A 27,949-nucleotide genomic window follows, 5' to 3' on the forward strand; every position below is an offset into this window, starting at 1 on the left:
GGACGGTGAGGGGAAAAATCCTGGGAAACAGAAGGATGATCATCGATGAATGCTAGAAGGACAACTGCTCTCACCGTGCAATGTCGGCGTCAAATGCGGACACCATGGGGTTAAGTCTCTGGTATCGACGGATCAGCGTATCTTTTTGGGGCTCCCAAATCATCCGGAATGAGTCCCAGGTTTTCAAGTAAGCCTGGAGGAGGGAAGCATTGGTGACCATTCCTGCGCTGATCTGAGCCTGGATCTTCTTGATTTCTTCATCCCGTTCTGTAAGGTAAGAGAAACATGGGGGTGGTCTGCTATTCTTCCACTAGGATGGTAGTGGGGTCCCCCACCCCAAGAAACCCTGGATCTCTGTTTTGGACAATGTCAAAGGGGATTCATAGCAATAAACTGTTCCCAAAGTCCATCCCTGCCGAGACCTCCAGCAATCTGCTGTAATCAGTGGTGAAACCAATGTCCCTGCAGCACCCCCACAGGAGAAACTAAGCATTACAGGACAAGTCCTCCAGAGCGTTCTTTACAACAGAGGGCTTCCTCTATTAAAGGGGTTCTCCTATCATAAGAACCTATCCCCTATCCACAAGATAGGGGATAAGCACCCGATCAGTGGGGGGCTGACTGTTGGGATGCCAAAGAGTTCCCAAAGTGAATGGAGTGGCAGTCACAGATACGTGAACTCTACAGGGCTTCCTGAGATAGCAGAACTCTGACCCAAAGAGTTAAATGGAGCAGCTGTGTAGATGGTGACTGCCGCTCCAATCACTCTGGCACATTATTCTCATAATGGATGGGGATCCCAGCGACCAGACTCCCCCCGATCAGATACTTATCCATTGTTCTGTAGACAGGGGATAAGTTCTAATGGGTGAACAACCCCTTGTAATTTGCGTCTTAGGGTCTATGAAAATGGGGTTTCTAAAATCTTTTTCTGACAGGTCTCCCTACTGAGATTGCCTTTACACAGAGCAGAACTGTAGTGAAAAGCATGGTTGCCACCAGAGCAGTAGCCTTCCCAAAAGTACAGAGCGAAGAACCTCAGTGGTTACATGATCTTGGGATGGCAGAAAGCATTTGTAAGAGGACCTCCATGCAGCCAAAACCAAGAAAACCAAGAAAACGCCAACCTCTACGGCCAGGACGGACCACTGGGTGACCACGTCTGCAGTCAGCTCTTACCCAAGATGGCGTGTATGAGGTCCCGCTGGGATTTCTTCTTAGTCAGGATGTCTGGAAGCCTCCTGAACTTGGACACCGTGGTGAAGATTTCAGAGCTGACACTACTGACGATGTTAGCCAGCTGAAAGAGGGTGGGAGAGAACTCCACCTGCGGCAACAAGAGCGTAAGAGCTAAACAGTGCCTCCTAATGGAAGTGACTAACATAGTAACATCATGTCTAAGGCAGGGGTCTCCAGCGGTGGTCAAAGTCCTCTGATCTAACACAGTTCAGGGTTTTACCTCGGCTGTGGACCCAGGGACGTCATTCTGTAGTATGACCATGACACGGAAGAGGGGGCTCTGGGTGGTTTTGGTGTCCCCGTTAATGGCCTTTGACAACTCCTGAAGAGACCACTTGATGTTCAGCCTGAAGGCTTCTTCAATCAGGCGATCCGTCTTCTCAGTATAGTTCACCCAGTGCTGCTGGACCTGAGGAAGAAAGCATTTCATTACTATGCCCCTTCCAAATAACTGGTGTACCTTCATCAGCCCCGTCCAGGACCATACCTCAGGGCCGTCCAATCGGAAGACCTCATAGGTGGCCCTCATGAGGCTGCAGATCTCATCATGGAGGTTCTGCAGACGACCATGCACAATCCTCCGGTGTTCCTCCTGCACCTCCTGAAACTCCAGGTCTCGGAAGACCCGTTTGCCATCAATATGGAGCAGCAGCGTCTCGCTTATCATCTGGGCGCAGCGGGAAATGTTCAGGTTGGAGGCTTTGTAATTGTCCACAATTTGTTGTATCTGGACAGAGGAGATAATCTCATTATACAGAGACAGAAAAACCGCCATGACAGCTATACTGGGGGTACTACTACCCTCATTATTTACTGCTCCCTTATACCTAGAGTACCACTGCCCTCTCCATTAAGTGGTTCCTTATACCTAGAGTACTGCTGCTCTCTCCATTCACTGCTCCCTTATACTGGGGGTACTACTACCCTCATTATTTACTGCCTCCTTATACTGATAGTACTACTGCCCTCTCCATTCACTGCCTCCTTATACTGATAGTACTACTGCCCTCTCCATTCACTGCCTCCTTATACTGATAGTACTACTGCCCTCTCCATTCACTGCCCCCTTATACTGATAGTACTACTGCCCTCTCCATTCACTGCCCCCTTATACTGATAGTACTACTGCCCTCTCCATTCACTGCCTCCTTATACTGATAGTAGTACTGCCCTCTCCATTCACTGCCCCCTTATACCGATAGTACTACTGCCCTCTCCATTCACTGCCTCCTTATACTGATAGTACTACTGCCCTCTCCATTCACTGCCCCCTTATACTGATAGTACTACTGCCCTCTCCATTCACTGCCTCCTTATACTGATAGTACTACTGCCCTCTCCATTCACTGCCCCCTTATACTGATAGTACTACTGCCCTCTCCATTCACTGCCTCCTTATACTGATAGTAGTACTGCCCTCTCCATTCACTGCCCCCTTATACCGATAGTACTACTGCCCTCTCCATTCACTGCCTCCTTATACTGATAGTACTACTGCCCTCTCCATTCACTGCCCTCTTATACTGATAGTAGTACTGCCCTCTCCATTCACTGTCCCCTTATACTGATAGTAGTACTGCCCTCTCCATTCACTGTCCCCTTATACTGATAGTACTACTGCCTTCTCCATTCACTGCCCTTTTATACTGATAGTAGTACTGCCCTCTCCATTCACTGCCCCCTTATACTGATAGTACTACTGCCCTCTCCATTCACTACCCCCTTATACTGACAGTACTACTGACCTCTCCATGCACTGCTCTATTTTGCCGAGAGTACTACTGCCCTCTCCATTTACCACTCCCTTATACCTAGAGTACTACTGCCCTCTCCATACTTATACTAGGTGTACTCCCCTCTGACTGCTCTCTTATACTGGATCTACACTCCTCTGACTTCTCTATAATACTAGGTTTACTCTCCTCTGACTGCTCTCTTATACTAGGTGTAGTCTCCTCTGACTGCTCTCTTATACAAAGTGCACTCTTCTCTGACTGCTCTCTTATACTAGCTGTACTCTCCTCTGACTGCTCTCTTATACTAGCTCTACTCTCCTCTGACTGCTCTCTTATACTAGCTCTACTCTGACTGCTCTCTTATACTAGCTCTACTCTCCTCTGACTGCTCTCTTATACTAGCTGCACTCTCCTCTGACTGCTCTCTTATACTAGCTGCACTCTCCTCTGACTGCTCTCTTATACTAGCTGCACTCTCCTCTGACTGCTCTCTTATACTAGCTGTACTCTCCTCTGACTGCTTTTCTACAAGGTGCACTCTTCTCTGACAGCTCTCTTATACAAGGTGCACTCTCCTCTAACTGCTCTCTTATACAAGGTGTACTCTCCTCTGACTGCTCTCTTATACTAGCTGTACTCTTCTCTGACTGCTCTCTTATACTAGCTGTACTCTCCTCTGACTGCTCTCTTATACTAGCTGTACTCTCCTCTGACTGCTCTCTTATACTAGCTGTACTCTCCTCTGACTGCTATTCTACAAGGTGCACTCTTCTCTGACTGCTCTCTTATACAAGGTGCACTCTTCTCTGACTGTTCTCTTATACAAGGTGCACTCTTCTCTGACTGCTCTCTTATACAAGGTGCACTCTTCTCTGACTGTTCTCTTATACAAGGTGCACTCTTCTCTGACTGTTCTCTTATACAAGGTGCACTCTTCTCTGACTGCTCTCTTATACAAGGTGCACTCTTCTCTGACTGTTCTCTTATACAAGGTGCACTCTTCTCTGACTGTTCTCTTATACAAGGTGCACTCTTCTCTGACTGTTCTCTTATACAACGTGCACTCTTCTCTGACTGCTCTCTTATACAAGGTGCACTCTTCTCTGACTGCTCTCTTATACAAGGTGCACTCTTCGCTGACTGCTCTCTTATACAAGGTGCACTCTTTGCTGACTGCTCTCTTATACAAGGTGCACTCTTCGCTGACTGCTCTCTTATACAAGGTGTACTCTCCTCTGACTGCTCTCTTATACTAGGTGTACTCCCCTCTGACTGCTCTCTGATACTAGGTGTACTCTCCTCTGACTGCTCTCTGATACTAGGTGTAGTCTCCTCTGACTGCTCTCTGATACCAGGTGTACTCTCCTCTGATTATCCTGTATACTATGCGTACTCTCTGGTGACTGCTCTCTTCTCCTTTGGCTGCTGCTGACTGACTGCGTTTCCCTGCTGTCTCTTTAGGACTGGCAGTCTCACCTTGCTAGCATGCAGCAGACAGTCATTGATGAAGGCATTTGATGCTCCTTTGGATGACCAGTGTAACTTGGTAAGACCCGGTTGGATCTTTTTGTCCAAGAAGCGGATTCTTTCTCTGAACAGTCCACGTTCCTCTGGAGACAGAGCTGCTATAATCCTGGAGATGTTGGGGACAGTCATTACGGATGTTCTGACCAGGGCTATGACCTTGTAAGAGACTAAGATGACCAGTATCTTACCTGTTATAGGCCCGCACCACCAGCAGAACATTCTCACGTAGGTTCCTGAGGTCCTCCTTCCTCTGATAAATGTCCAGCACATAGTGCGGTACCTCGAATAAAAGCCGCTCCCAGTAGTAAATCTCCACAAACATTTTCAGCAGGTTCCTGTACGTGGCATACATCACAGTTTAATGGACGCCCCCAAAGATTCAACTCCCAAAAGTATCCGGTCACTTACTTATCAAAGTTGACGTCCAACATGCCAATCTTCTCCTGACTGCGGACCATGAGTGGGATATCCAGTCGCTTTGCGGCCTGTTTGTCGGCTGACTGTGACCATTCGGTGAAGACCTTCCTCACCAGTTCATCCAGCTTCTGTGCCAGCTGCTGGTACTCCTGAATGCTCTCCTCTCCGACGCCAATGCGTGGCATGAAGTGGGCATTAGCCAGGCTCTACAATCGAAGGCAGAGATTACCGGTTTACGCCAAGACATTTCTCCGTTCATCCATGTTTTTCAGAAATGGATGCACAGAATCACCCCTTCAATACCCTTATCCTATCTATTACATATGTAACTAATATCTGGACCCCACTATTGCCTAGACCCCATTTTCATCAGAAACAGCGCCACTCCTGACTGGTGGTGATGTCGAGAATTACAACATTGCTGCTTATATGTAAAGGAGGACCTCCGCTAATCAATGTCAATGTTTATGGTGGGACGGTCCCTTTAAGAAAGCTTCTTCCTAAGTGGACTAGGATCTCACAATGAGTAGCCCATCAGATGTGAGCCGTCTCTCCCTGCCCATCCTCTGCGACCCAAATCTCCCCCCCCCTCGCGTATGCTAATCATGCATTCCCTCCCTCTCCCTCCCTTTGTTTGCTTCTTTGTCCCGTCTTTATTTTTTCTTCTTCCATCTCCCATTTGCATAGATTTTCCTTCCCTCGTCTCCTCTCCGCAGGGCCGTCAGTAAGCAATAGAAGAAAAGAGGAGGCGGTGGACCACCAGGAACGTGCGCAGCGTGTAGTACAAGCGGACTACACAGAGAATACATCACAGGCTGCGGGCTCAGGAGAAAGCCGCTGTCACTGTCAATTCACATTTACACGCAGCGTATGCTAATCCTACACGCCAGCGAGCGGCCGGGGACCCAGCGGTGCTATTTAGACAGGGACGTCTCCCGGCGCTGCGCTACAAGCTGTGTGCTTGTCATCTGCTCAGGCGCTGACTTTACTACATGCAGCTAACAACATGTAAAAGGGGACAGGCAGGACAAAGCTCTCCGGTCTTCACCCCGTCATGGCCGCTTACATGTAAGCTCATCAGTATTCTCAGCATCCACAAGATCGGTGATAGATGTCTGATCGGTAGGGGTCCTGTGTCCCCCCGACTGCCGCTCCAGTCAACGTGCATGGGACTGCTGAAGATCTTCAGCCAGTCCCCAGGGTTTGACTGGAACAGCAGCGCACACGTGACCGCTGCTACATCCAAATGGGGAGAATACTTCCCATGATTGTTGGGGGTATCAGCGGTCGGACCCCCACTGATCAGACACTTAATTGTGGTTCTGGGACAACCCGATTAAAGTTATTTGGGCTTTCAGGACCGGCACAGTTCTGTAGTGTTTAGTACCGGTTGGGATCTGAGAGAGAGAGAGAGAGACTGACTTTCTCATTATGGAGAGCCCTGAGTATGCAGAGTACATGTCCAGAGTACTGTAGGACAGGCTCCTCTGGGTTTCTGGGAAAGATATTCAAATTAGCTTCCCTAAGCCTATCTGATATCGGCAGATGTAAGATGTGCTAATGTCCATATCTCATATTTCCTCTCCTTCTCCTAGGAGACCTAAGAGTGTTATATACCAACTGCAGCAGATTTGATCCGGGCAGAACTGATTCGCTTCTGAATCGAATATTTTAGCAAAAATTCGGTGAATTGGACCAAAACGAATTTTGATCATCTAGAATCTTAAAATATGGTAAGGAACTGAAGCACAAATCCCCTTCACTGAGTGGGTGTCCTGTCAGACCCCTGCAGATCATCACCAGTGATCTCATGAATCTGCAGACCCCTTCACTGAGTGGGTGTCCTGTCAGGCCCCTGCAGATCATCACCAACGATCTCACGAATCTGCAGACCCCTTCACTGAGTGGGTGTCCTGTCAGGCCCCTGCAGATCATCACCAGTGATCTCATGAATCTGCAGACCCCTTCACTGAGTGGGTGTCCTGTCAGACCCCTTCAGATCATCACCAGTGATCTCATGAATCTGCAGACCCCTTCACTGAGTGGGTGTCCTGTCAGGCCCCTGCAGATCATCACCAGTGATCTCATGAATCTGCAGACCCCTTCACTGAGTGGGTGTCCTGTCAGACCCCTGCAGATCATCACCAGTGATCTCACGAATCTGCAGACCCCTTCACTGAGTGGGTGTCCTGTCAGACCCCTGCAGATCATCACCAACGATCTCATGAATCTGCAGACCCCTTCACTGAGTGGGCGTCCTGTCAGACCCCTGCAGATCATCACCAGTGTCACACTCCCCTTCCCACATGTGTCCCTCTGATAACGCTCAGTCCTCACCTCCATAGGTCGGTCGATTCGCCTCTTCAGGGCCCGTGCCCAGTGAGCCTGGCCGGCGTAGCGACACATGTGAGGGGCTACCGTAGGGACCTTCTTCCCTAGCTCCTTGTTCACCAGATCGAGCTCATTCTTGAACAGCTCGTAGACTTGGACCGTCTTCTTATCAAATGTACGCTTTATGGCCTAGGAGAGAAGCTGTGCAGTGTCACATCCTCTCAGCATCCAGCGGGGTCATGGCCGGCCCCGCTATGGGGCACAACACACTGAGGCTACAGCGTTTCCTGTCCACCCTTAGGCCTCTTTCACACGGGTGTTGCGGGAAAAGGTGCGGGTGCGTTGCGGGAACATGCACAATTTTTCCGCGCGAATGCAAAACATTGTAATGCATTTTGCACGTGCGTGAGAAAAATCGGCATGTTTGGTACCCAAACCCGAACGGATCGGTGTTCTGTAGATTGTATTATTTTCCCTTATAACATGGTTATAAGGGAAAATACAGTAATAGCATTCTGAATACAGAATGCATAGTGCAATAGCGCTGGAGGGGTTAAAAAAAAAGAAATAAATAATTTAACTCACCTTAATCCACTTGTTCGCGCAGCCCGACTTCTCGTCTGTGCTGTGTACAGGAAAAGGACCTGTGGTGATGTCACAACGGTCATCACATGGTCCATCACATGATCTTTTACCATGGTGATGGATCATGTGATGGACCATGTGATGACCGAAGTGACGTCACCACAGGTATTTTTCCTGCACACAGCAAAGAAGAAGACAGAAGAGATGCCGTCTGCGCGATCAAGTGGATAAAGGTGAGTTTAATTATTATTATTATTTTTTTAACCCCTCCAGCGCTATTTTACTATGAATTCTGTATTCAGAATGCTATTATTTTCCCTTATAACCATGTTATAAGGGAAAATAATAATGATTAGGTCTCCATCCCGATCGTCTCCTAGCAACCGTGCGTGAAAATCGCACCGCATCCGCACTTGCTTGCGATTTTCACGCAGCCCTATTCATTTATATGGGGCCTGCGTTGCGTGAAAAACGCACAAAATAGAGCTTGCTGCGATTTTCACGCAACGAACAGGTGATGCATGAAAATCACCGCTCATGTGCACAGCCCCATAGAAATGAATGGGTCGGGATTCAGTGCTGGTGCAATCCGTTCAACTCACGCATCGCATCCGCGCGGAATACTCGCCTGTGTGAAAGGGGCCTTAGAAGTCCACATGAATGGCGTGCAATCTCCATGGGGTGCATTGAACTTGTGGTGGCCGCCTCACTGCGGACAGACTGAATCACACACAGTTTGTGGATGCATATCCGTCTATGGGCTGGAACTCGGAGCGGTGAGATATCGCTATTCCGGGCGGATCTCAATAAGTCACAGTGGAGCCCACATGTAAGCCTATCTGATCAGGAAGTATCCCTCACTCACCTCTCGTGATGACAAATGGTGGAAAATGTCCAGCAGCTCCACACCCTGCTCCACTCCGCGTACCGTCTCAAAGGCCGTAGTGATGAGATTCTGCATCATTACCTCCAAGTCCTTTACAGCAGCTCTGAATCTGCAGACACAACAGCCGAGGGGTCAGTAGTAACAGAGCAGCAAAGAAGATGTGAGGAAACATGTCAGGACTGGTGGAGAAGATGTGTGGACTGGCGGAGAACAGACGTGTGTGAGTCGGGTTAGAAGACCAGTGCAGACTGGTGGAGAAGAAGACATGTAGACTGGTGGAGAAGAAGACATGTAGACTGGTGGAGAAGAAGACATGTAGACTGGTGGAGAAGAAGACATGTAGACTGGTGGAGAAGAAGACATGTAGACTGGTGGAGAAGAAGACATGTAGACTGGTGGAGAAGAAGACATGTAGACTGGTGGAGAAGAAGACATGTAGACTGGTGGAGAAGAAGACATGTAGACAGGTGGAGAAGAAGACATGTAGACAGGTGGAGAAGAAGACATGTAGACAGGTGGAGAAGAAGACATGTAGACTGGTGGAGAAGAAGACATGTAGACTGGTGGAGAAAAAGACATGTAGACTGGTGGAGAAAAAGACATGTAGACTGGTGGAGAAAAAGACATGTAGACTGGTGGAGAAAAAGACATGTAGACTGGTGGAGAAAAAGACATGTAGACTGGTGGAGAAAAAGACATGTAGACTGGTGGAGAAAAAGACATGTAGACTGGTGGAGAAAAAGACATGTAGACTGGTGGAGAAAAAGACATGTAGACTGGTGGAGAAAAAGACATGTAGACTGGTGGAGAAAAAGACATGTAGACTGGTGGAGAAAAAGACATGTAGACTGGTGGAGAAAAAGACATGTAGACTGGTGGAGAAAAAGACATGTAGACTGGTGGAGAAAAAGACATGTAGACTGGTGGAGAAAAAGACATGTAGACTGGTGGAGAAAAAGACATGTAGACTGGTGGAGAAAAAGACATGTAGACTGGTGGAGAAAAAGACATGTAGACTGGTGGAGAAAAAGACATGTAGACTGGTGGAGAAAAAGACATGTAGACTGGTGGAGAAAAAGACATGTAGACTGGTGGAGAAAAAGACATGTAGACTGGTGGAGAAAAAGACATGTAGACTGGTGGAGAAAAAGACATGTAGACTGGTGGAGAAAAAGACATGTAGACTGGTGGAGAAAAAGACATGTAGACTGGTGGAGAAAAAGACATGTAGACTGGTGGAGAAAAAGACATGTAGACTGGTGGAGAAAAAGACATGTAGACTGGTGGGGAAGACATGTAGACTGGTGGGGAAGACATGTAGACTGGTGGGGAAGACATGTAGACTGGTGGGGAACAGACTTGTAGACTGGTGGAGAAAAAGACATGTAGACTGGTGGAGAAGAAGACATGTAGACTGGTGGAGAAAAAGACATGTAGACTGGTGGAGAAGAAGACATGTAGACTGGTGGAGAAGAAGACATGTAGACTGGTGGAGAAAAAGACATGTAGACTGGTGGAGAAAAAGACATGTAGACTGGTGGGGAAGACATGTAGACTGGTGGGGAAGACATGTAGACTGGTGGGAAAGACATGTAGACTGGTGGGAAAGACATGTAGACTGGTGGGAAAGACATGTAGACTGGTGGGGAAGACATGTAGACTGGTGGGGAACAGACTTGTGAGCCAGGTGAGACCAGTGCAGACTGGTGGAGAAAAGCTGTGTGAACTGGTGGAGAACAGACTTATGAGTCAGTGGAGAAAACCAGTGCGGACTGGTGCAGAAGACACGCGTGGACTGGTGCAGAAGACACGCGTGGACTGGTGCAGAAGACACGCGTGGACTGGTGCAGAAGACACGCGTGGACTGGTGCAGAAGACACGCGTGGACTGGTGCAGAAGACACGCGTGGACTGGTGCAGAAGACACGCGTGGACTGGTGCAGAAGACACGCGTGGACTGGTGCAGAAGACACGCGTGGACTGGTGCAGAAGACACGCGTGGACTGGTGCAGAAGACACGCGTGGACTGGTGCAGAAGACACGCGTGGACTGGTGCAGAAGACACGCGTGGACTGGTGCAGAAGACACGCGTGGACTGGTGCAGAAGACACGCCACATGCGTGGCTTAGAGGTGAAGGAACGGGAGGAGAGTAGAGAGGACATTTGTACTGTGAGCAGTTTAGAGGATCCTGTGGAGTGGTGGACAGTTCTGTGGATGGAGCTGGAGCGCTGCATGCCTTTACCTGTTGTAGTCCTCATGCCAAGACGTGTTCTTTACACCCAGTATGGTCTTCTTCACAGACTTTAGAAGTGCTAGGTTCTTATGAAAGGTCTCCTCAATCTCCAGCAGGTTGCGGGTGATTTGGGGGCCGCCCTGCCCCGGGAAGCAAGGAAGTGGGGTTTGTTCTCCATCCTCCCAGCGCCCAAACTGCTGCTGACACAAACATACCTAGAACGCAAGCCGGAGAGGGTGATAGTGATGGCATCAATAGGTCGCTTAGGTCCATGTTGTGGCATACTGTTTCCCCATGTAAGTTGGGCAGGAGGCGCCACGTAACCAACCTCACCCTCCCTTAAACCTGTCCATGTGGCAACTAACCTCCAAGCCTCCCTTATGGATCCTGTAAAGCACTGCTCCGATAATACTAAGCACAAGGCGTCCACGAAGGGCAGAGACAGGACAAGACGAGCCACCCAGGACCTTCAGAGTTAAAGAGCTTTCCAAAATCTGTCCAAAATCTCGGGTTCAGCTCCAGTCATTTACTCTGTAGGAACTGAAATCCCAGCAATCTGCCCCCGGCCGAGGAAAGTAGGGTAATAAGGAGGTAACGGGAGCCTTCCAGGAGGGAGGTCATCACCTGCCCATTACTGGGAGCAGCACAACCGGCGCAGGGACCAAGGTCACAGGTCTGGCAGGATATAAAGGGGAACTCAACTGTTCATATAACCCTTCGGACGCCTGAGCCTCTCAACCCTTCATGTGCTTCACAGCAAAAAGGAAGAGAAAGAGTTAATCCACCCTCCACGTCTCAGCAGCAGCAGCCTGCATATGTGTCTGGAACACGCTGGATTACCATAGCAACATGCCGCGCAAGTGCGGCCACCACAGCGCCCCGCCGCACAAATGAATGGGGTTTATAATAGGGACTGAGGCGCGAGGAACATACAGAACACACCGATCAACAACCTGTCACTGACACAGCTCTGCTGTACCGACCGGCTCATCTATACCGTCCTCTGCAGACCTCCACAGCTCCTTCTATATGTATCACCCTGCAGGAGGAGGGGCAGACTCATAGCTCCTTCTATATGTATCACCCCACAGGAGGAAGAGCAGACTCATAGCTCCTTCTATATGTATCACCCTGCAGGAGGAGGAGCAGACTCATAGCTCCTTCTATATGTATCACCCTGCAGGAGGAGGAGCAGACTCATAGCTCCTTCTATATGTATCACCCTGCAGGAGGAGGGGCAGACTCATAGCTCCTTCTATATGTATCACCCTGCAGGAGGAGGGGCAGACTCATAGCTCCTTCTATATGTATCACCCTGCAGGAGGAGGAGCAGACTCATAGCTCCTTCTATATGTATCACCCTGCAGGAGGAGGAGCAGACTCATAGCTCCTTCTATATGTATCACCCTGCAGGAGGAGGAGCAGACTCATAGCTCCTTCTATATGTATCACCCTGCAGGAGGAGGAGCAGACTCATAGCTCCTTCTATATGTATCACCCTGCAGGAGGAGGAGCAGACTCATAGCTCCTTCTATATGTATCACCCTGCAGGAGGAGGGGCAGACTCATAGCTTCTTCTATATGTATCACCCTGCAGGAGGAGGGGCAGACTCATAGCTCCTTCTATACAGTGGAGGAAATAATTATTTGACCCCTCACTGATTTTGTAAGTTTGTCCAATGACAAAGAAATGAAAAGTCTCAGAACAGTATCATTTCAATGGTAGGTTTATTGTAACAGTGGCAGATAGCACATCAAAAGGAAAATCGAAAAAATAACTTTAAATAAAAGATAGCAACTGATTTGCATTTCATTGAGTGAAATAAGTATTTGAACCCCTACCAACCATTAAGAGTTCTGGCTCCCACAGAGTGGTTAGACACTTCTACTCAATTAGTCACCCTCATTAAGGACACCTGTCTTAACTAGTCACCTGTATAAAAGACACCTGTCCACAGAATCAATCAATCAAGCAGACTCCAAACTCTCCAACATGGGAAAGACCAAAGAGCTGTCCAAGGATGTCAGAGACAAAATTGTAGACCTGCACAAGGCTGGAATGGGCTACAAAACCATTATCAAGAAGCTGGGAGAGAAGGTGACAACTGTTGGTGCGATTGTTCGAAAATGGAAGGAGCACAAAATGACCATCAATCGACCTCGCTCTGGGGCTCCACGCAAGATCTCACCTCGTGGGGTGTCAATGGTTCTGGGAAAGGTGAAAAAGCATCCTAGAACTACACGGGAGGAGTTAGTTAATGACCTCAAATTAGCAGGGACCACAGTCACCAAGAAAACCATTGGAAACACATTACACCGCAATGGATTAAAATCCTGCAGGGCTCGCAAGGTCCCCCTGCTCAGGAAGGCACATGTGCAGGCCCGTCTGAAGTTTGCCAATGAACACCTGAATGATTCAGAGAGTGACTGGGAGAAGGTGCTGTGGTCTGATGAGACCAAAATAGAGCTCTTTGGCATTAACTCAACTCGCTGTGTTTGGAGGAAGAAAAATGCTGCCTATGACCCCCAAAACACCGTCCCCACCGTCAAGCATGGGGGTGGAAACATTTTGCTTTGGGGGTGTTTTTCTGCTAAGGGCACAGGACAACTTATTCGCATAAACGGGAAAATGGACGGAGCCATGTATCGTGAAATCCTGAGCGACAACCTCCTTCCCTCTGCCAGGAAACTGAAAATGGGTCGTGGATGGGTGTTCCAGCACGACAATGACCCAAAACATACAGCAAAGGCAACAAAGGAGTGGCTCAAGAAGAAGCACATTAAGGTCATGGAGTGGCCTAGTCAGTCTCCGGACCTTAATCCAATTGAAAACCTATGGAGGGAGCTCAAGCTCAGAGTTGCACAGAGACAGCCTCGAAACCTTAGGGATTTAGAGATGATCTGCAAAGAGGAGTGGACCAACATTCCTCCTAAAATGTGCGCAAACTTGGTCATCAATTACAAGAAACGTTTGACCTCTGTGCTTGCAAACAAGGGTTTTTCCACCAAGTATTAAGTCTTTTTTTGTTAGAGGGTTCAAATACTTATTTCACTCAATGAAATGCAAATCAGTTGCTATCTTTTATTTAAAGTTATTTTTTCGATTTTCCTTTTGATGTGCTATCTGCCACTGTTACAATAAACCTACCATTGAAATGATACTGTTCTGAGACTTTTCATTTCTTTGTCATTGGACAAACTTACAAAATCAGTGAGGGGTCAAATAATTATTTCCTCCACTGTATGTATCACCCTGCAGGAGGAGGAACAGACTCATAGCTCCTTCTATATGTATCACCCTGCAGGAGGAGGGGCAGACTCATAGCTCCTTCTATATGTATCACCCTGCAGGGGGAGGGGCAGACTCATAGCTCCCTCTATATGTATCACCCTGCAGGAGGAGGGGCAGACTCATAGCTCCTTCTATATGTATCACCCTGCAGGAGGAGGAGGGGCAGACTCATAGCTCCTTCTATATGTATCACCCTGCAGGAGGAGGGGCAGACTCATAGCTCCTTCTATATGTATCACCCTGCAGGAGGAGCAGACTCATAGCTCCTTCTATATGTATCACCCTGCAGGAGGAGGAGCAGACTCATAGCTCCTTCTATATGTATCACCCTGCAGGAGGAGGAGCAGACTCATAGCTCCTTCTATATGTATCACCCTGCAGGAGGAGGGGCAGACTCATAGCTCCTTCTATCTGTATCACCCTGCAGGAGGAGGAGCCGACTCATAGCTCCTTCTATATGTATCACCCTGCAGGGGGAGGAGCAGACTCATAGCTCCTACTATATGTATCACCCTGCAGGAGGAGGGGCAGACTCATAGCTCCTTCTATATGTATCACCCTGCAGGGGGAGGAGCAGACTCATAGCTCCTACTATATGTATCACCCTGCAGGAGGAGGGGCAGACTCATAGCTCCTTCTATATGTATCACCCTGCAGGAGGAGGGGCAGACTCATAGCTCCTTCTATATGTATCACCCTGCAGGAGGAGGAGCAGACTCATAGCTCCATCTATATGTATCACCCTGCAGGAGGAGGAGGCCGACTCATAGCTCCTTCTATATGTATCACCCTGCAGGAGGAGGGGCAGACTCATAGCTCCTTCTATATGTATCACCCTGCAGGAGGAGGGCAGACTCATAGCTCCTTCTATATGTATCACCCTGCAGGAGGAGGGGCAGACTCATAGCTCCTTCTATATGTATCACCCTGCAGGAGGAGGAGCAGACTCATAGCTCCATCTATATGTATCACCCTGCAGGAGGAGGAGCCGACTCATAGCTCCATCTATATGTATCACCCTGCAGGAGGAGGAGCAGACTCATAGCTCCATCTATATGTATCACCCTGCAGGAGGAGGAGCAGACTCATAGCTCCTTCTATATGTATCACCCTGCAGGGGGAGGGGCAGACTCATAGCTCCTTCTATATGTATCACCCTGCAGGAGGAGGGGCAGACTCATAGCTCCTTCTATATGTATCACCCTGCAGGAGGAGGAGCAGACTCATAGCTCCCTTCTATATGTATCACCCTGCAGGAGGAGGAGCAGACTCATAGCTCCTTCTATATGTATCACCCTGCAGGGGGAGGAGCAGACTCATAGCTCCTTCTATATGTGTCACCCTGCAGGAGGAGGAGCAGACTCATAGCTCCTTCTATATGTATCACCCTGCAGGAGGAGGAGCAGACTCATAGCTCCTTCTATATGTATCACCCTGCAGGAGGAGGGGCAGACTCATAGCTCCTTCTATATGTATCACCCTGCAGGAGGAGGGGCAGACTCATAGCTCCTTCTATATGTATCACCCTGCAGGAGGAGGAGGCAGACTCATAGCTCCTTCTATATGTATCACCCTGCAGGAGGAGGGGCAGACTATAGCTCCTTCTATATGTATCACCCTGCAGCAGGAGGAGCAGACTCATAGCTCCTTCTATATGTATCACCCTGCAGGAGGAGGGGCAGACTCATAGCTCCTTCTATATGTATCACCCTGCAGGAGGAGGGGCAGACTCATAGCTCCTTCTGTATGTATCACCCTGCAGGAGGAGGGGCAGGCTCATAGCTCCTTCTATATGTATCACCCTGCAGGAGGAGGGGCAGACTCATAGCTCCTTCTATATGTATCACCCTGCAGGAGGAGGGGCAGACTCATAGCTCCTTCTATATGTATCACCCTGCAGGAGGAGGGGCAGACTCATAGCTCCTTCTATATGTATCACCCTGCAGGAGGAGGGGCAGACTCATAGCTCCTTCTATATGTATCACCCTGCAGGAGGAGGGCAGACTCATAGCTCCTTCTATATGTATCACCCTGCAGGAGGAGGGGCGACTCATAGCTCCTTCTATATGTATCACCCTGCAGGAGGAGGGGCAGACTCATAGCTCCTTCTATATGTATCACCCTGCAGGAGGAGGGGCAGACTCATAGCTCCTTCTATATGTATCACCCTGCAGGAGGAGGAGCAGACTCATAGCTCCTTCTATATGTATCACCCTGCAGGAGGAGGGGCAGACTCATAGCTCCTTCTATATGTATCACCCTGCAGGAGGAGGGCAGACTCATAGCTCCTTCTATATGTATCACCCTGCAGGAGGAGGGAGCAGACTCATAGCTCCTTCTATATGTATCACCCTGCAGGAGGAGGGGCAGACTCATAGCTCCTTCTATATGTATCACCCTGCAGGAGGAGGAGCAGACTCATAGCTCCTTCTATATGTATCACCCTGCAGGAGGAGGGGCAGACTCATAGCTCCTTCTATATGTATCACCCTGCAGGAGGAGGGGCAGACTCATAGCTCCTTCTATATGTATCACCCTGCAGGAGGAGGGGCAGACTCATAGCTCCTTCTATATGTATCACCCTGCAGGAGGAGGGGCAGACTCATAGCTCCTTCTATATGTATCACCCTGCAGGAGGAGGAGCAGACTCATAGCTCCTTCTATATGTATCACCCTGCAGGAGGAGGAGCAGACTCATAGCTCCTTCTATATGTATCACCCTGCAGGAGGAGGGCAGACTCATAGCTCCTTCTATATGTATCACCTGCAGGAGGAGGAGCAGACTCATAGCTCCTTCTATATGTATCACCCTGCAGGAGGAGGGGCAGACTCATAGCTCCTTCTATATGTATCACCCTGCAGGAGGAGGGCAGACTCATAGCTCCTTCTATATGTATCACCCTGCAGGAGGAGGAGCGACTCATAGCTCCTTCTATATGTATCACCCTGCAGGAGGAGGGGCAGACTCATAGCTCCTTCTATATGTATCACCCTGCAGGAGGAGGAGCAGACTCATAGCTCCTTCTATATGTATCACCCTGCAGGAGGAGGGGCAGACTCATAGCTCCTTCTATATGTATCACCCTGCAGGAGGAGGAGCAGACTCATAGCTCCTTCTATATGTATCACCCTGCAGGAGGAGGGGCAGACTCATAGCTCCTTCTATATGTATCACCCTGCAGGAGGAGGGGCAGACTCATAGCTCCTTCTATATGTATCACCCTGCAGGAGGAGGGGCAGACTCATAGCTCCTTCTATATGTATCACCCTGCAGGAGGAGGGGCAGACTCATAGCTCCTTCTATATGTATCACCCTGCAGGGGGAGGGGCAGACTCATAGCTCCCTTCTATATGTATCACCCTGCAGGGGGAGGAGCAGACTCATAGCTCCTTCTATATGTATCACCCTGCAGGAGGAGGGGCAGACTCATAGCTCCTTCTATATGTATCACCCTGCAGGGGGAGGGGCAGACTCATAGCTCCTTCTATATGTATCACCCTGCAGGGGGAGGAGCAGACTCATAGCTCCTTCTATATGTATCACCCTGCAGGGGGAGGAGCAGACTCATAGCTCCTTCTATATGTATCACCCTGCAGGAGGAGGGCAGACTCATAGCTCCTTCTATATGTATCACCCTGCAGGAGGAGGGGCAGACTCATAGCTCCTTCTATATGTATCACCCTGCAGGAGGAGGAGCAGACTCATAGCTTCTTCTATATGTATCACCCTGCAGGAGGAGGAGCAGACTCATAGCTCCTTCTATATGTATCACCCTGCAGGAGGAGGGGCAGACTCATAGCTCCTTCTATATGTATCACCCTGCAGGAGGAGGGGCAGACTCATAGCTCCTTCTATATGTATCACCCTGCAGGAGGAGGGGCAGACTCATAGCTCCTTCTATATGTATCACCCTGCAGGAGGAGGGGCAGACTCATAGCTCCTTCTATATGTATCACCCTGCAGGAGGAGGAGCAGACTCATAGCTTCTTCTATATGTATCACCCTGCAGGAGGAGGGGCAGACTCATAGCTCCTTTTATATGTATCACCCTGCAGGAGGAGGAGCAGACTCATAGCTCCTTTTATATGTATCACCCTGCAGGAGGAGGAGGAGCAGACTCATAGCTCCTTCTATATGCATCACCCTGCAGGAGGAGGAGCAGACTCATAGCTCCCTTCTATATGTATTACCCTGCAGGAGGAGGGGCAGACTCATAGCTCCTTCTATATGTATCACCCTGCAGGAGGAGGAGCAGACTCATAGCTCCCTTCTATATGTATCACCCTGCAGGAGGAGGAGCAGACTCATAGCTCCTTCTATATGTATCACCCTGCAGGAGGAGGAGCAGACTCATAGCTCCTTCTATATGTATCACCCTGCAGGAGGAGGAGCAGACTCATAGCTCCCTTCTATATGTATCACCCTGCAGGAGGAGGAGCAGACTCATAGCTCCTTCTATATGTATCACCCTGCAGGAGGAGGAGCAGACTCATAGCTCCTTCTATATGTATCACCCTGCAGGAGGAGGGGCAGACTCATAGCTCCTTCTATATGTATCACCCTGCAGGAGGAGGGGCAGACCCACAATTCTTACACCATATGTTCTGTACCTCCAGGAGATCTTTGCAGCGCTGTATAAAGGCATCCACTTGAGCAAAGATGCTTGTTTGGTCCAGAACCCATCCAACCTTGGAAAACCTGTGGAATGAATCACCTGGCAGTGAGTGGGATTGATCGATGCGGTACAATGGCAGTTACAGGAGCTGTTCAGTGTACAGTATAGGACGCACTGAGATTACAGCGGGAGCTGCCAGAGCTGTGCAAAATAAATAACCCTCAGATCAGATGGGCACCTGCCCATGTCACTAAATAGCATTATAAAGGCTGGTGAATATGCCGGGAGGGCTGGGGAGAGCAGGAGGAGCGGTGAGCGGAGAAGAAGCGTTACATGAAGGGGAATTACTGCAATGTGAACAACCAGAGCAGCAACACTGAACATGTAACATGTCTGACGTCACTCCATGTCTCTATACTGTACCGGGTTGTTTCAGAGAAAACAAAAGTGGGGTACGGGACAATGACGCGCTGACACTCGGGGTACGGGACGCTGACGCGCTGACACTCGGGGTACGGGACGCTGACGCGCTGACACTCGGGGTACGGGACGCTGACGCGCTGACACTCGGGGTACGGGACGCTGACGCGCTGACACTCGGGGTACGGGACGCTGACGCGCTGACACCCGGGGTACGGGACGCTGACGCGCTGACACTCGGGGTACGGGACGCTGATGCGCTGACACTCGGGGTACGGGACGCTGACGCGCTGACACTCGGGGTACGGGACGCTGACGCGCTGACACTCGGGGTACGGGACGCTGACGCGCTGACACTCGGGGTACGGGACAATGACACGCTGACACTCGGGGTACGGGACAATGACACGCTGACACTCGGGGTACGGGACAATGACACGCTGACACTCGGGGTACGGGACAATGACACGCTGACACTCGGGGTACGGGACAATGACACGCTGACACTCGGGGTACGGGACAATGACACGCTGACACTCGGGGTACGGGACAATGACACGCTGACACTCGGGGTACGGGACAATGACACGCTGACACTCGGGGTACGGGACAATGACACGCTGACACTCGGGGTACGGGACAATGACACGCTGACACTCGGGGTACGGGACAATGACACGCTGACACTCGGGGTACGGCACAATGACACGCTGACACTCGGGGTACGGGACAATGACACGCTGACACTCGGGGTACGGGACAATGACACGCTGACACTCGGGGTACGGCACAATGACACGCTGACACTCGGGGTACGGGACAATGACACGCTGACACTCGGGGTACGGGACAATCACACGCTGACACTCGGGGTACGGGACAATGACACGCTGACACTCGGGGTACGGGACAATGACACGCTGACACTCGGGGTACGGGACAATGACACGCTGACACTCGGGGTACGGGACAATGACACGCTGACACTCGGGGTACGGGACAATGAAACGCTGACACTCGGGGTACGGGACAATGACACGCTGACACTCGGGGTACTGGACAATGACACGCTGACACTCGGGGTACGGGACAATGAGACGCTGACACTCGGGGTACGGCACAATGACGCTGACACTTGAGGTACAGGATAATGACACACTGACACTCGGGGTACAGGGTGGCAGTGGCATGAGCTGTGTACCTCCCCGTACCTGTGGTGGAGCTGTGCCGCCCTCGTGTACTGCTCCTTCCAGGCCGCGCCGCACTGGATGCAGTCCTGTAGAACTTGGCGACTTGATGTGATGTAACCATCAAAGATCCGATCCAAAGAGATTTCTCGGCTGCAGAGTCGGATCAGTTCATTACTTATCTGAGAAGACAAGGAGCAGACGTTATGTTCTACAGACAGGACGAGGTCAGTGACTAGACCTGAAGCCACATCCAGATCCCTTCAACAAAACATGGCGTCTGGGCATCTATCAGCCGACCTGTAGCAACACCAGGAGTCAGGGGAACCGGGGAAGTCTGAATGAGTAGTGAATGCCCATTAGTGACCCTCCGATGCCCAGAGACAAGTGGGTTGGAATAAGGAGCTCACTACTGATTCTTCTGAAAACGAATAGAGTGAATTGGGGTGTGAATAAATATGCAATGATTAGTTCCTGTTTCTTACCTTCCGAAAAAGTGAGGTAAGGCGTTCCCGCGTGTTGTAGTAGGGCGAGTTGACCCAAATGATGCGGACAAGGCTGAGGAGATGAGGAAGTTTGCTGGGAATCTCCTTGATCTTGAGGGACATCATCTCTTCAAATGGTTGCTTCAGGAGAGACAGGAAGCTCAGGTTGGACTGAGCCTGGACGGAGCCGTCCTACAAGAGAAGCGAACGTCACATGTAACGTAGAACAGGATGGAACGGAGGCCCTGGCACAGTGGTCATGGCGCTGCCCGCTGTGCCCCCACATAGAGGAGGGGTTCAATCAGGGCAGACAAACAGCTCAAACTGGGGACCATCAGCTGCACAGGGGAAGGTGCCCACTGGTCAGCGAGTCGCCAGGCCTGTACAGATTATGCCAGCCTGCGTTATCGGTGCAGTGTCCCATGTTAGGGCGGCTACGCATTGGCGTTAGGGAATTCCGTTATAGGTTCTGTTATAACAGCGCTATACATGACAGAAAAAGTAGTCTTGGGGTGTAGTATGTGCTGCACTGTGGAATTTCTATGGCACTGCTGGGGAGGTATTTTGTGCTGCACTGTGGTATTTCTGTGGCACTGCTGGGGAGGTATTTTGTGCTGCACTGTGGTATTTCTATGGCGCTGCTGGGGAGGTATTTTGTGCTGCACTGTGGTATTTCTGTGGCACTGCTGGGGAGGTATTTTGTGCTGCACTGTGGTATTTCTGTGGCACTGCTGGGGAGGTATTTTGTGCTGCACTGTGGTATTTCTATGGCACTGCTGGGGAGGTATTTTGTGCTGCACTGTGGTATTTCTGTGGCACTGCTGGGGAGGTATTTTGTGCTGCACTGTGGTATTTCTGTGGCACTGCTGGGGAGGTATTTTGTGCTGCACTGTGGTATTTCTATGGCGCTGCTGGGGAGGTATTTTGTGCTGCACTGTGGTATTTCTATGACGCTGTTGGGGGAGTATTTTGTGCTGCACTGTGGTATTTCTATGACACTGCTGGGGAGTATTTTGTGCTGCACTGTGGTATTTCTGTGGCACTGCTGGGGAGGTATTTTGTGCTGCACTGTGGTATTTCTGTGGCACTGCTGGGGAGGTATTTTGTGCTGCACTGTGGTATTTCTGTGGCACTGCTGGGGAGGTATTTTGTGCTGCACTGTGGTATTTCTGTGGCACTGCTGGGGAGGTATTTTGTGCTGCACTGTGGTATTTCTGTGGCACTGCTGGGGAGGTATTTTGTGCTGCACTGTGGTATTTCTGTGGCACTGCTGGGGAGGTATTTTGTGCTGCACTGTGGTATTTCTATGACACTGCTGGGGAGTTATTTTGTGCTGCACTGTGGTATTTCTATGACACTGCTGGGGAGTATTTTGTGCTGCACTGTGGTATTTCTATGGCGCTGCTGGGGAGGTATTTTGTGCTGCACTGTGGTATTTCTGTGGCACTGCTGGGGAGGTATTTTGTGCTGCACTGTGGTATTTCTGTGGCACTGCTGGGGAGGTATTTTGTGCTCCACTGTGGTATTTCTATGACACTGCTGGGGAGTTATTTTGTGCTGCACTGTGGTATTTCTATGACACTGCTGGGGAGTATTTTGTGCTGCACTGTGGTATTTCTACGGCGCTGCTGGGGAGGTATTTTGTGCTGCACTGTGGTATTTCTACAACGCTGCTGGGGAGTATTTTGTGCTGCATTGTGGTATTTCTACAACGCTGCTGGGGAGTATTTTGTGCTGCACTGTGGTATTTCTATGGCGCTGCTGGGGAGGTATTTTGTGCTGCACTGTGGTATTTCTATGGCGCTGCTGGGGAGGTATTTTGTGCTGCACTGTGGTATTTCTATGACACTGCTGGGGAGGTATTTTGTGCTGCACTGTGGTATTTCTATGGCGCTGCTGGGGAGGTATTTTGTGCTGCACTGTGGTATTTCTATGGCGCTGCTGGGGAGGTATTTTGTGCTGCACTGTGGTATTTCTATGACACTGCTGGGGAGGTATTTTGTGCTGCACTGTGGTATTTCTATGGCGCTGCTGGGGAGGTATTTTGTGCTGCACTGTGGTATTTCTATGACACTGCTGGGGAGGTATTTTGTGCTGCACTGTGGTATTTCTATGACACTGCTGGGGAGGTATTTTGTGCTGCACTGTGGTATTTCTGTGGCACTGCTGGGAGGTATTTTGTGCTGCACTGTGGTATTTCTGTGGCACTGCTGGGGAGGTATTTTGTGCTGCACTGTGGTATTTCTATGGCACTGCTGGGGAGGTATTTTGTGCTGCACTGTGGTATTTCTGTGGCACTGCTGGGGAGGTATTTTGTGCTGCACTGTGGTATTTCTGTGGCACTGCTGGGGAGGTATTTTGTGCTGCACTGTGGTATTTCTATGGCGCTGCTGGGGAGGTATTTTGTGCTGCACTGTGGTATTTCTATGACGCTGTTGGGGGAGTATTTTGTGCTGCACTGTGGTATTTCTATGACACTGCTGGGGAGTATTTTGTGCTGCACTGTGGTATTTCTGTGGCACTGCTGGGGAGGTATTTTGTGCTGCACTGTGGTATTTCTGTGGCACTGCTGGGGAGGTATTTTGTGCTGCACTGTGGTATTTCTGTGGCACTGCTGGGGAGGTATTTTGTGCTGCACTGTGGTATTTCTGTGGCACTGCTGGGGAGGTATTTTGTGCTGCACTGTGGTATTTCTGTGGCACTGCTGGGGAGGTATTTTGTGCTGCACTGTGGTATTTCTGTGGCACTGCTGGGGAGGTATTTTGTGCTGCACTGTGGTATTTCTATGACACTGCTGGGGAGTATTTTGTGCTGCACTGTGGTATTTCTATGGCGCTGCTGGGGAGGTATTTTGTGCTGCACTGTGGTATTTCTGTGGCACTGCTGGGGAGGTATTTTGTGCTGCACTGTGGTATTTCTGTGGCACTGCTGGGGAGGTATTTTGTGCTGCACTGTGGTATTTCTATGACACTGCTGGGGAGTTATTTTGTGCTGCACTGTGGTATTTCTACGACACTATTGGGGAGTATTTTGTGCTGCACTGTGGTATTTCTACGGCGCTGCTGGGGAGGTATTTTGTGCTGCACTGTGGTATTTCTACAACGCTGCTGGGGAGTATTTTGTGCTGCACTGTGGTATTTCTACAACGCTGCTGGGGAGTATTTTGTGCTGCACTGTGGTATTTCTATGGCGCTGCTGGGGAGGTATTTTGTGCTGCACTGTGGTATTTCTATGGCGCTGCTGGGGAGGTATTTTGTGCTGCACTGTGGTATTTCTATGGCGCTGCTGGGGAGGTATTTTGTGCTGCACTGTGGTATTTCTATGACACTGCTGGGGAGGTATTTTGTGCTGCACTGTGGTATTTCTATGGCGCTGCTGGGGAGGTATTTTGTGCTGCACTGTGGTATTTCTATGACGCTGCTGGGGAGGTATTTTGTGCTGCACTGTGGTATTTCTATGACACTGCTGGGGAGGTATTTTGTGCTGCACTGTGGTATTTCTGTGGCACTGCTGGGGAGGTATTTTGTGCTGCACTGTGGTATTTCTATGGCGCTGCTGGGGAGGTATTTTGTGCTGCACTGTGGTATTTATATGACACTGCTGGGGAGGTATTTTGTGCTGCACTGTGGTATTTCTATGGCGCTGCTGGGGAGGTATTTTGTGCTGCACTGTGGTATTTCTATGGCGCTGCTGGGGAGGTATTTTGTGCTGCACTGTGGTATTTCTATGACACTGCTGGGGAGGTATTTTGTGCTGCACTGTGGTATTTCTACAACGCTGCTGGGGAGTATTTTGTGCTGCATTGTGGTATTTCTACAACGCTGCTGGGGAGTATTTTGTGCTGCACTGTGGTATTTCTATGACGCTGTTGGGGGAGTATTTTGTGCTGCACTGTGGTATTTCTATGGCGCTGCTGGGGAGGTATTTTGTGCTGCACTGTGGTATTTCTACGACACTGCTGGGGAGGTTTTTTGTGCTGCACTGTGGTATTTCTACAACGCTGCTGGGGAGTATTTTGTGCTGCACTGTGGTATTTCTAGGACACTGCTGGGGAGGTATTTTGTGCTGCACTGTGGTATTTCTATGACACTGTTGGGGGAGTATTTTGTGCTGCACTGTGGTATTTCTAGGACACTGTTGGGGGAGTATTTTGTGCTGCACTGTGGTATTTCTAGGACACTGTTGGGGGAGTATTTTGTGCTGCATTGTGGTATTTCTATGACACTGCTGGGGAGGTATTTTGTGCTGCACTGTGGTATTTCTACAACGCTGCTGGGGAGTATTTTGTGCTGCATTGTGGTATTTCTACAACGCTGCTGGGGAGTATTTTGTGCTGCACTGTGGTATTTCTATGACGCTGTTGGGGGAGTATTTTGTGCTGCACTGTGGTATTTCTATGGCACTGCTGGGGAGGTATTTTGTGCTGCACTGTGGTATTTCTATGACACTGCTGGGGAGGTATTTTGTGCTGCACTGTGGTATTTCTATGACGCTGCTGGGGAGGTATTTTGTGCTGCACTGTGGTATTTCTATGACACTGCTGGGGAGGTATTTTGTGCTGCACTGTGGTATTTCTATGACACTGCTGGGGAGGTATTTTGTGCTGCACTGTGGTATTTCTGTGGCACTGCTGGGGAGGTATTTTGTGCTGCACTGTGGTATTTCTGTGGCGCTGCTGGGGAGGTATTTTGTGCTGCACTGTGGTATTTCTGTGGCACTGCTGGGGAGGTATTTTGTGCTGCACTGTGGTATTTCTATGACACTGCTGGGGAGGTTTTTTGTGCTGCACTGTGGTATTTCTATGGCGCTGCTGGGGAGGTATTTTGTGCTGCACTGTGGTATTTATATGACACTGCTGGGGAGGTATTTTGTGCTGCACTGTGGTATTTCTATGGCGCTGCTGGGGAGTATTTTGTGCTGCACTGTGGTATTTCTATGACGCTGCTGGGGAGGTTTTTTGTGCTGCACTGTGGTATTTCTATGACGCTGCTGGGGAGTATTTTGTGCTGCACTGTGGTATTTCTATGGCACTGCTGGGGAGGTATTTTGTGCTGCATTGTGGTATTTCTAGGACACTGCTGGGGAGGTATTTTGTGCTGCACTGTGGTATTTCTATGACGCTGTTGGGGGAGTATTTTTTGCTGCACTGTGGTATTTCTAGGACACTGTTGGGGGAGTATTTTTTGCTGCATTGTGGTATTTCTGTGGCACTGCTGGGGAGGTATCTTGTGCTGCACTGTGGTATTTCTATGACACTGTTGGGGGAGTATTTTGTGCTGCACTGTGGTATTTTTATGACACTGTTGGGGGAGTATTTTGTGCTGCACTGTGGTATTTCTATGACACTGTTGGGGGAGTATTTTGTGCTGCACTGTGGTATTTCTATGACGCTGCTGGGGAGGTATTTTGTGCTGCACTGTGGTATTTCTATGACACTGTTGGGGGAGTATTTTGTGCTGCACTGTGGTATTTCTATGACACTGTTGGGGGAGTATTTTGTGCTGCACTGTGGTATTTCTAGGACACTGTTGGGGGAGTATTTTGTGCTGCACTGTGGTATTTCTAGGACATTGTTGGGGGAGTATTTTATGCTGCACTGTGGTATTTCTAGGACACTGCTGGGGAGTATTTTGTGCTGCACTGTGGTATTTCTATGACACTGTTGGGGGAGTATTTTGTGCTGCACTGTGGTATTTCTATGACACTGTTGGGGGAGTATTTTGTGCTGCACTGTGGTATTTCTATGACGCTGCTGGGGAGGTATTTTGTGCTGCACTGTGGTATTTCTATGACACTGTTGGGGGAGTATTTTGTGCTGCACTGTGGTATTTCTATGACACTGTTGGGGGAGTATTTTGTGCTGCACTGTGGTATTTCTATGACGCTGCTGGGGAGGTATTTTGTGCTGCGCTGTGGTATTTCTATGACACTGTTGGGGGAGTATTTTGTGCTGCACTGTGGTATTTCTATGACACTGTTGGGGGAGTATTTTGTGCTGCACTGTGGTATTTCTAGGACACTGTTGGGGGAGTATTTTGTGCTGCACTGTGGTATTTCTAGGACACTGTTGGGGGAGTATTTTATGCTGCACTGTGGTATTTCTAGGACACTGCTGGGGAGGTATTTAGTGCTGCACTGTAGTAAAAATATTAACTTATGTTAAATACCTGTTTATTACCTGCGACCCATACTTGGGGACATTTACAGCGCTGTGACCGTAGGAGCACAGTAGTCACCATCGAGAGGGGGCAGGAAAATCCATAGCACTTGGGCCCTCTACTGTGTAAACCTCCACTGTATTACTCCTGTACTGCACTATACTGTTATGCCTGTCAGTGTTATACTGACAGGCAGCCTGTAGGACCCACAGTAGTCTCTTGTCCATGTCAACCCATCAGCGCTGCGCCACGGCTATTACCAGTGTCATCTAAGGGGTTAAAGTGACATGACTGGAGTTAGTTCTGAGCCCCTGAGCCCAGCCCTTGCAGCAGTGTCTCAGCCGAGCCAGCAGCGCCCCCACACTGTACATTACAGTACTGCGCCCAAGCTACCACCCTCCAGTTCTAAATGTATGACACGGTACGGAAACAATGGGGCGGCGGCCTTTAAGTTTCAAGTCAATCTTGCCACGCCCCCTTCCCGCCCGTTCACACTTGATTGATGACTTTTATGTGCGATCCCCCAGTAGAATCTTATTTCCGGCGCCTGCGCAGTGAAAGTGCGGTAGGCACCAGGTGCGTTCTGGCAAGTCTGGAGGCTGCAGTCGCCGCAAGGGCAGGAGCGCAGCAGGGAAAATTCCTGCACATCACCTTCGGTCACAGCAGCAGGAGCGCGCAAGCTTAGCACCGAGCATTCCCTTATCAGCAGCCTCCAGTGCACAGGCGCTGAAAACAAGATCTTACGGCACATGGGCGAGATCCCCTGGGCAGAAAGGGGGCATGGCACACTCGACTTCCAGCGTCAAGGCCGCTGCCCCCTTGACTTCAAGCTCCTAA

General features: G+C 49.8%; 1 protein-coding gene across 1 annotated transcript in view; it reads right to left on the minus strand.

Annotated features, from left to right (window-relative positions):
• Nucleotides 1–27,949, minus strand: part of DNAH2 (dynein axonemal heavy chain 2) — a 127,293-nt gene that overhangs the window by 74,070 nt on the left and 25,274 nt on the right. The window contains exons 8-20 of the mRNA XM_044278914.1: nucleotides 20,955–21,146; nucleotides 20,494–20,651; nucleotides 18,858–18,945; nucleotides 10,964–11,169; nucleotides 8,701–8,830; nucleotides 7,257–7,439; nucleotides 4,911–5,125; nucleotides 4,691–4,837; nucleotides 4,452–4,608; nucleotides 1,727–1,966; nucleotides 1,460–1,648; nucleotides 1,180–1,327; nucleotides 75–267 (exon numbers count right to left, since the gene is read on the minus strand). Of these exons, the coding sequence (XP_044134849.1) occupies nucleotides 75–267; nucleotides 1,180–1,327; nucleotides 1,460–1,648; nucleotides 1,727–1,966; nucleotides 4,452–4,608; nucleotides 4,691–4,837; nucleotides 4,911–5,125; nucleotides 7,257–7,439; nucleotides 8,701–8,830; nucleotides 10,964–11,169; nucleotides 18,858–18,945; nucleotides 20,494–20,651; nucleotides 20,955–21,146 (2,246 nt within the window). The remainder of the gene's footprint in view (nucleotides 1–74; nucleotides 268–1,179; nucleotides 1,328–1,459; nucleotides 1,649–1,726; nucleotides 1,967–4,451; nucleotides 4,609–4,690; nucleotides 4,838–4,910; nucleotides 5,126–7,256; nucleotides 7,440–8,700; nucleotides 8,831–10,963; nucleotides 11,170–18,857; nucleotides 18,946–20,493; nucleotides 20,652–20,954; nucleotides 21,147–27,949) is intronic.

This window comes from Bufo gargarizans, chromosome 2 (genome assembly GCF_014858855.1).
Source record: "Bufo gargarizans isolate SCDJY-AF-19 chromosome 2, ASM1485885v1, whole genome shotgun sequence".
NCBI classification, from domain to species: domain Eukaryota; kingdom Metazoa; phylum Chordata; class Amphibia; order Anura; family Bufonidae; genus Bufo; species Bufo gargarizans.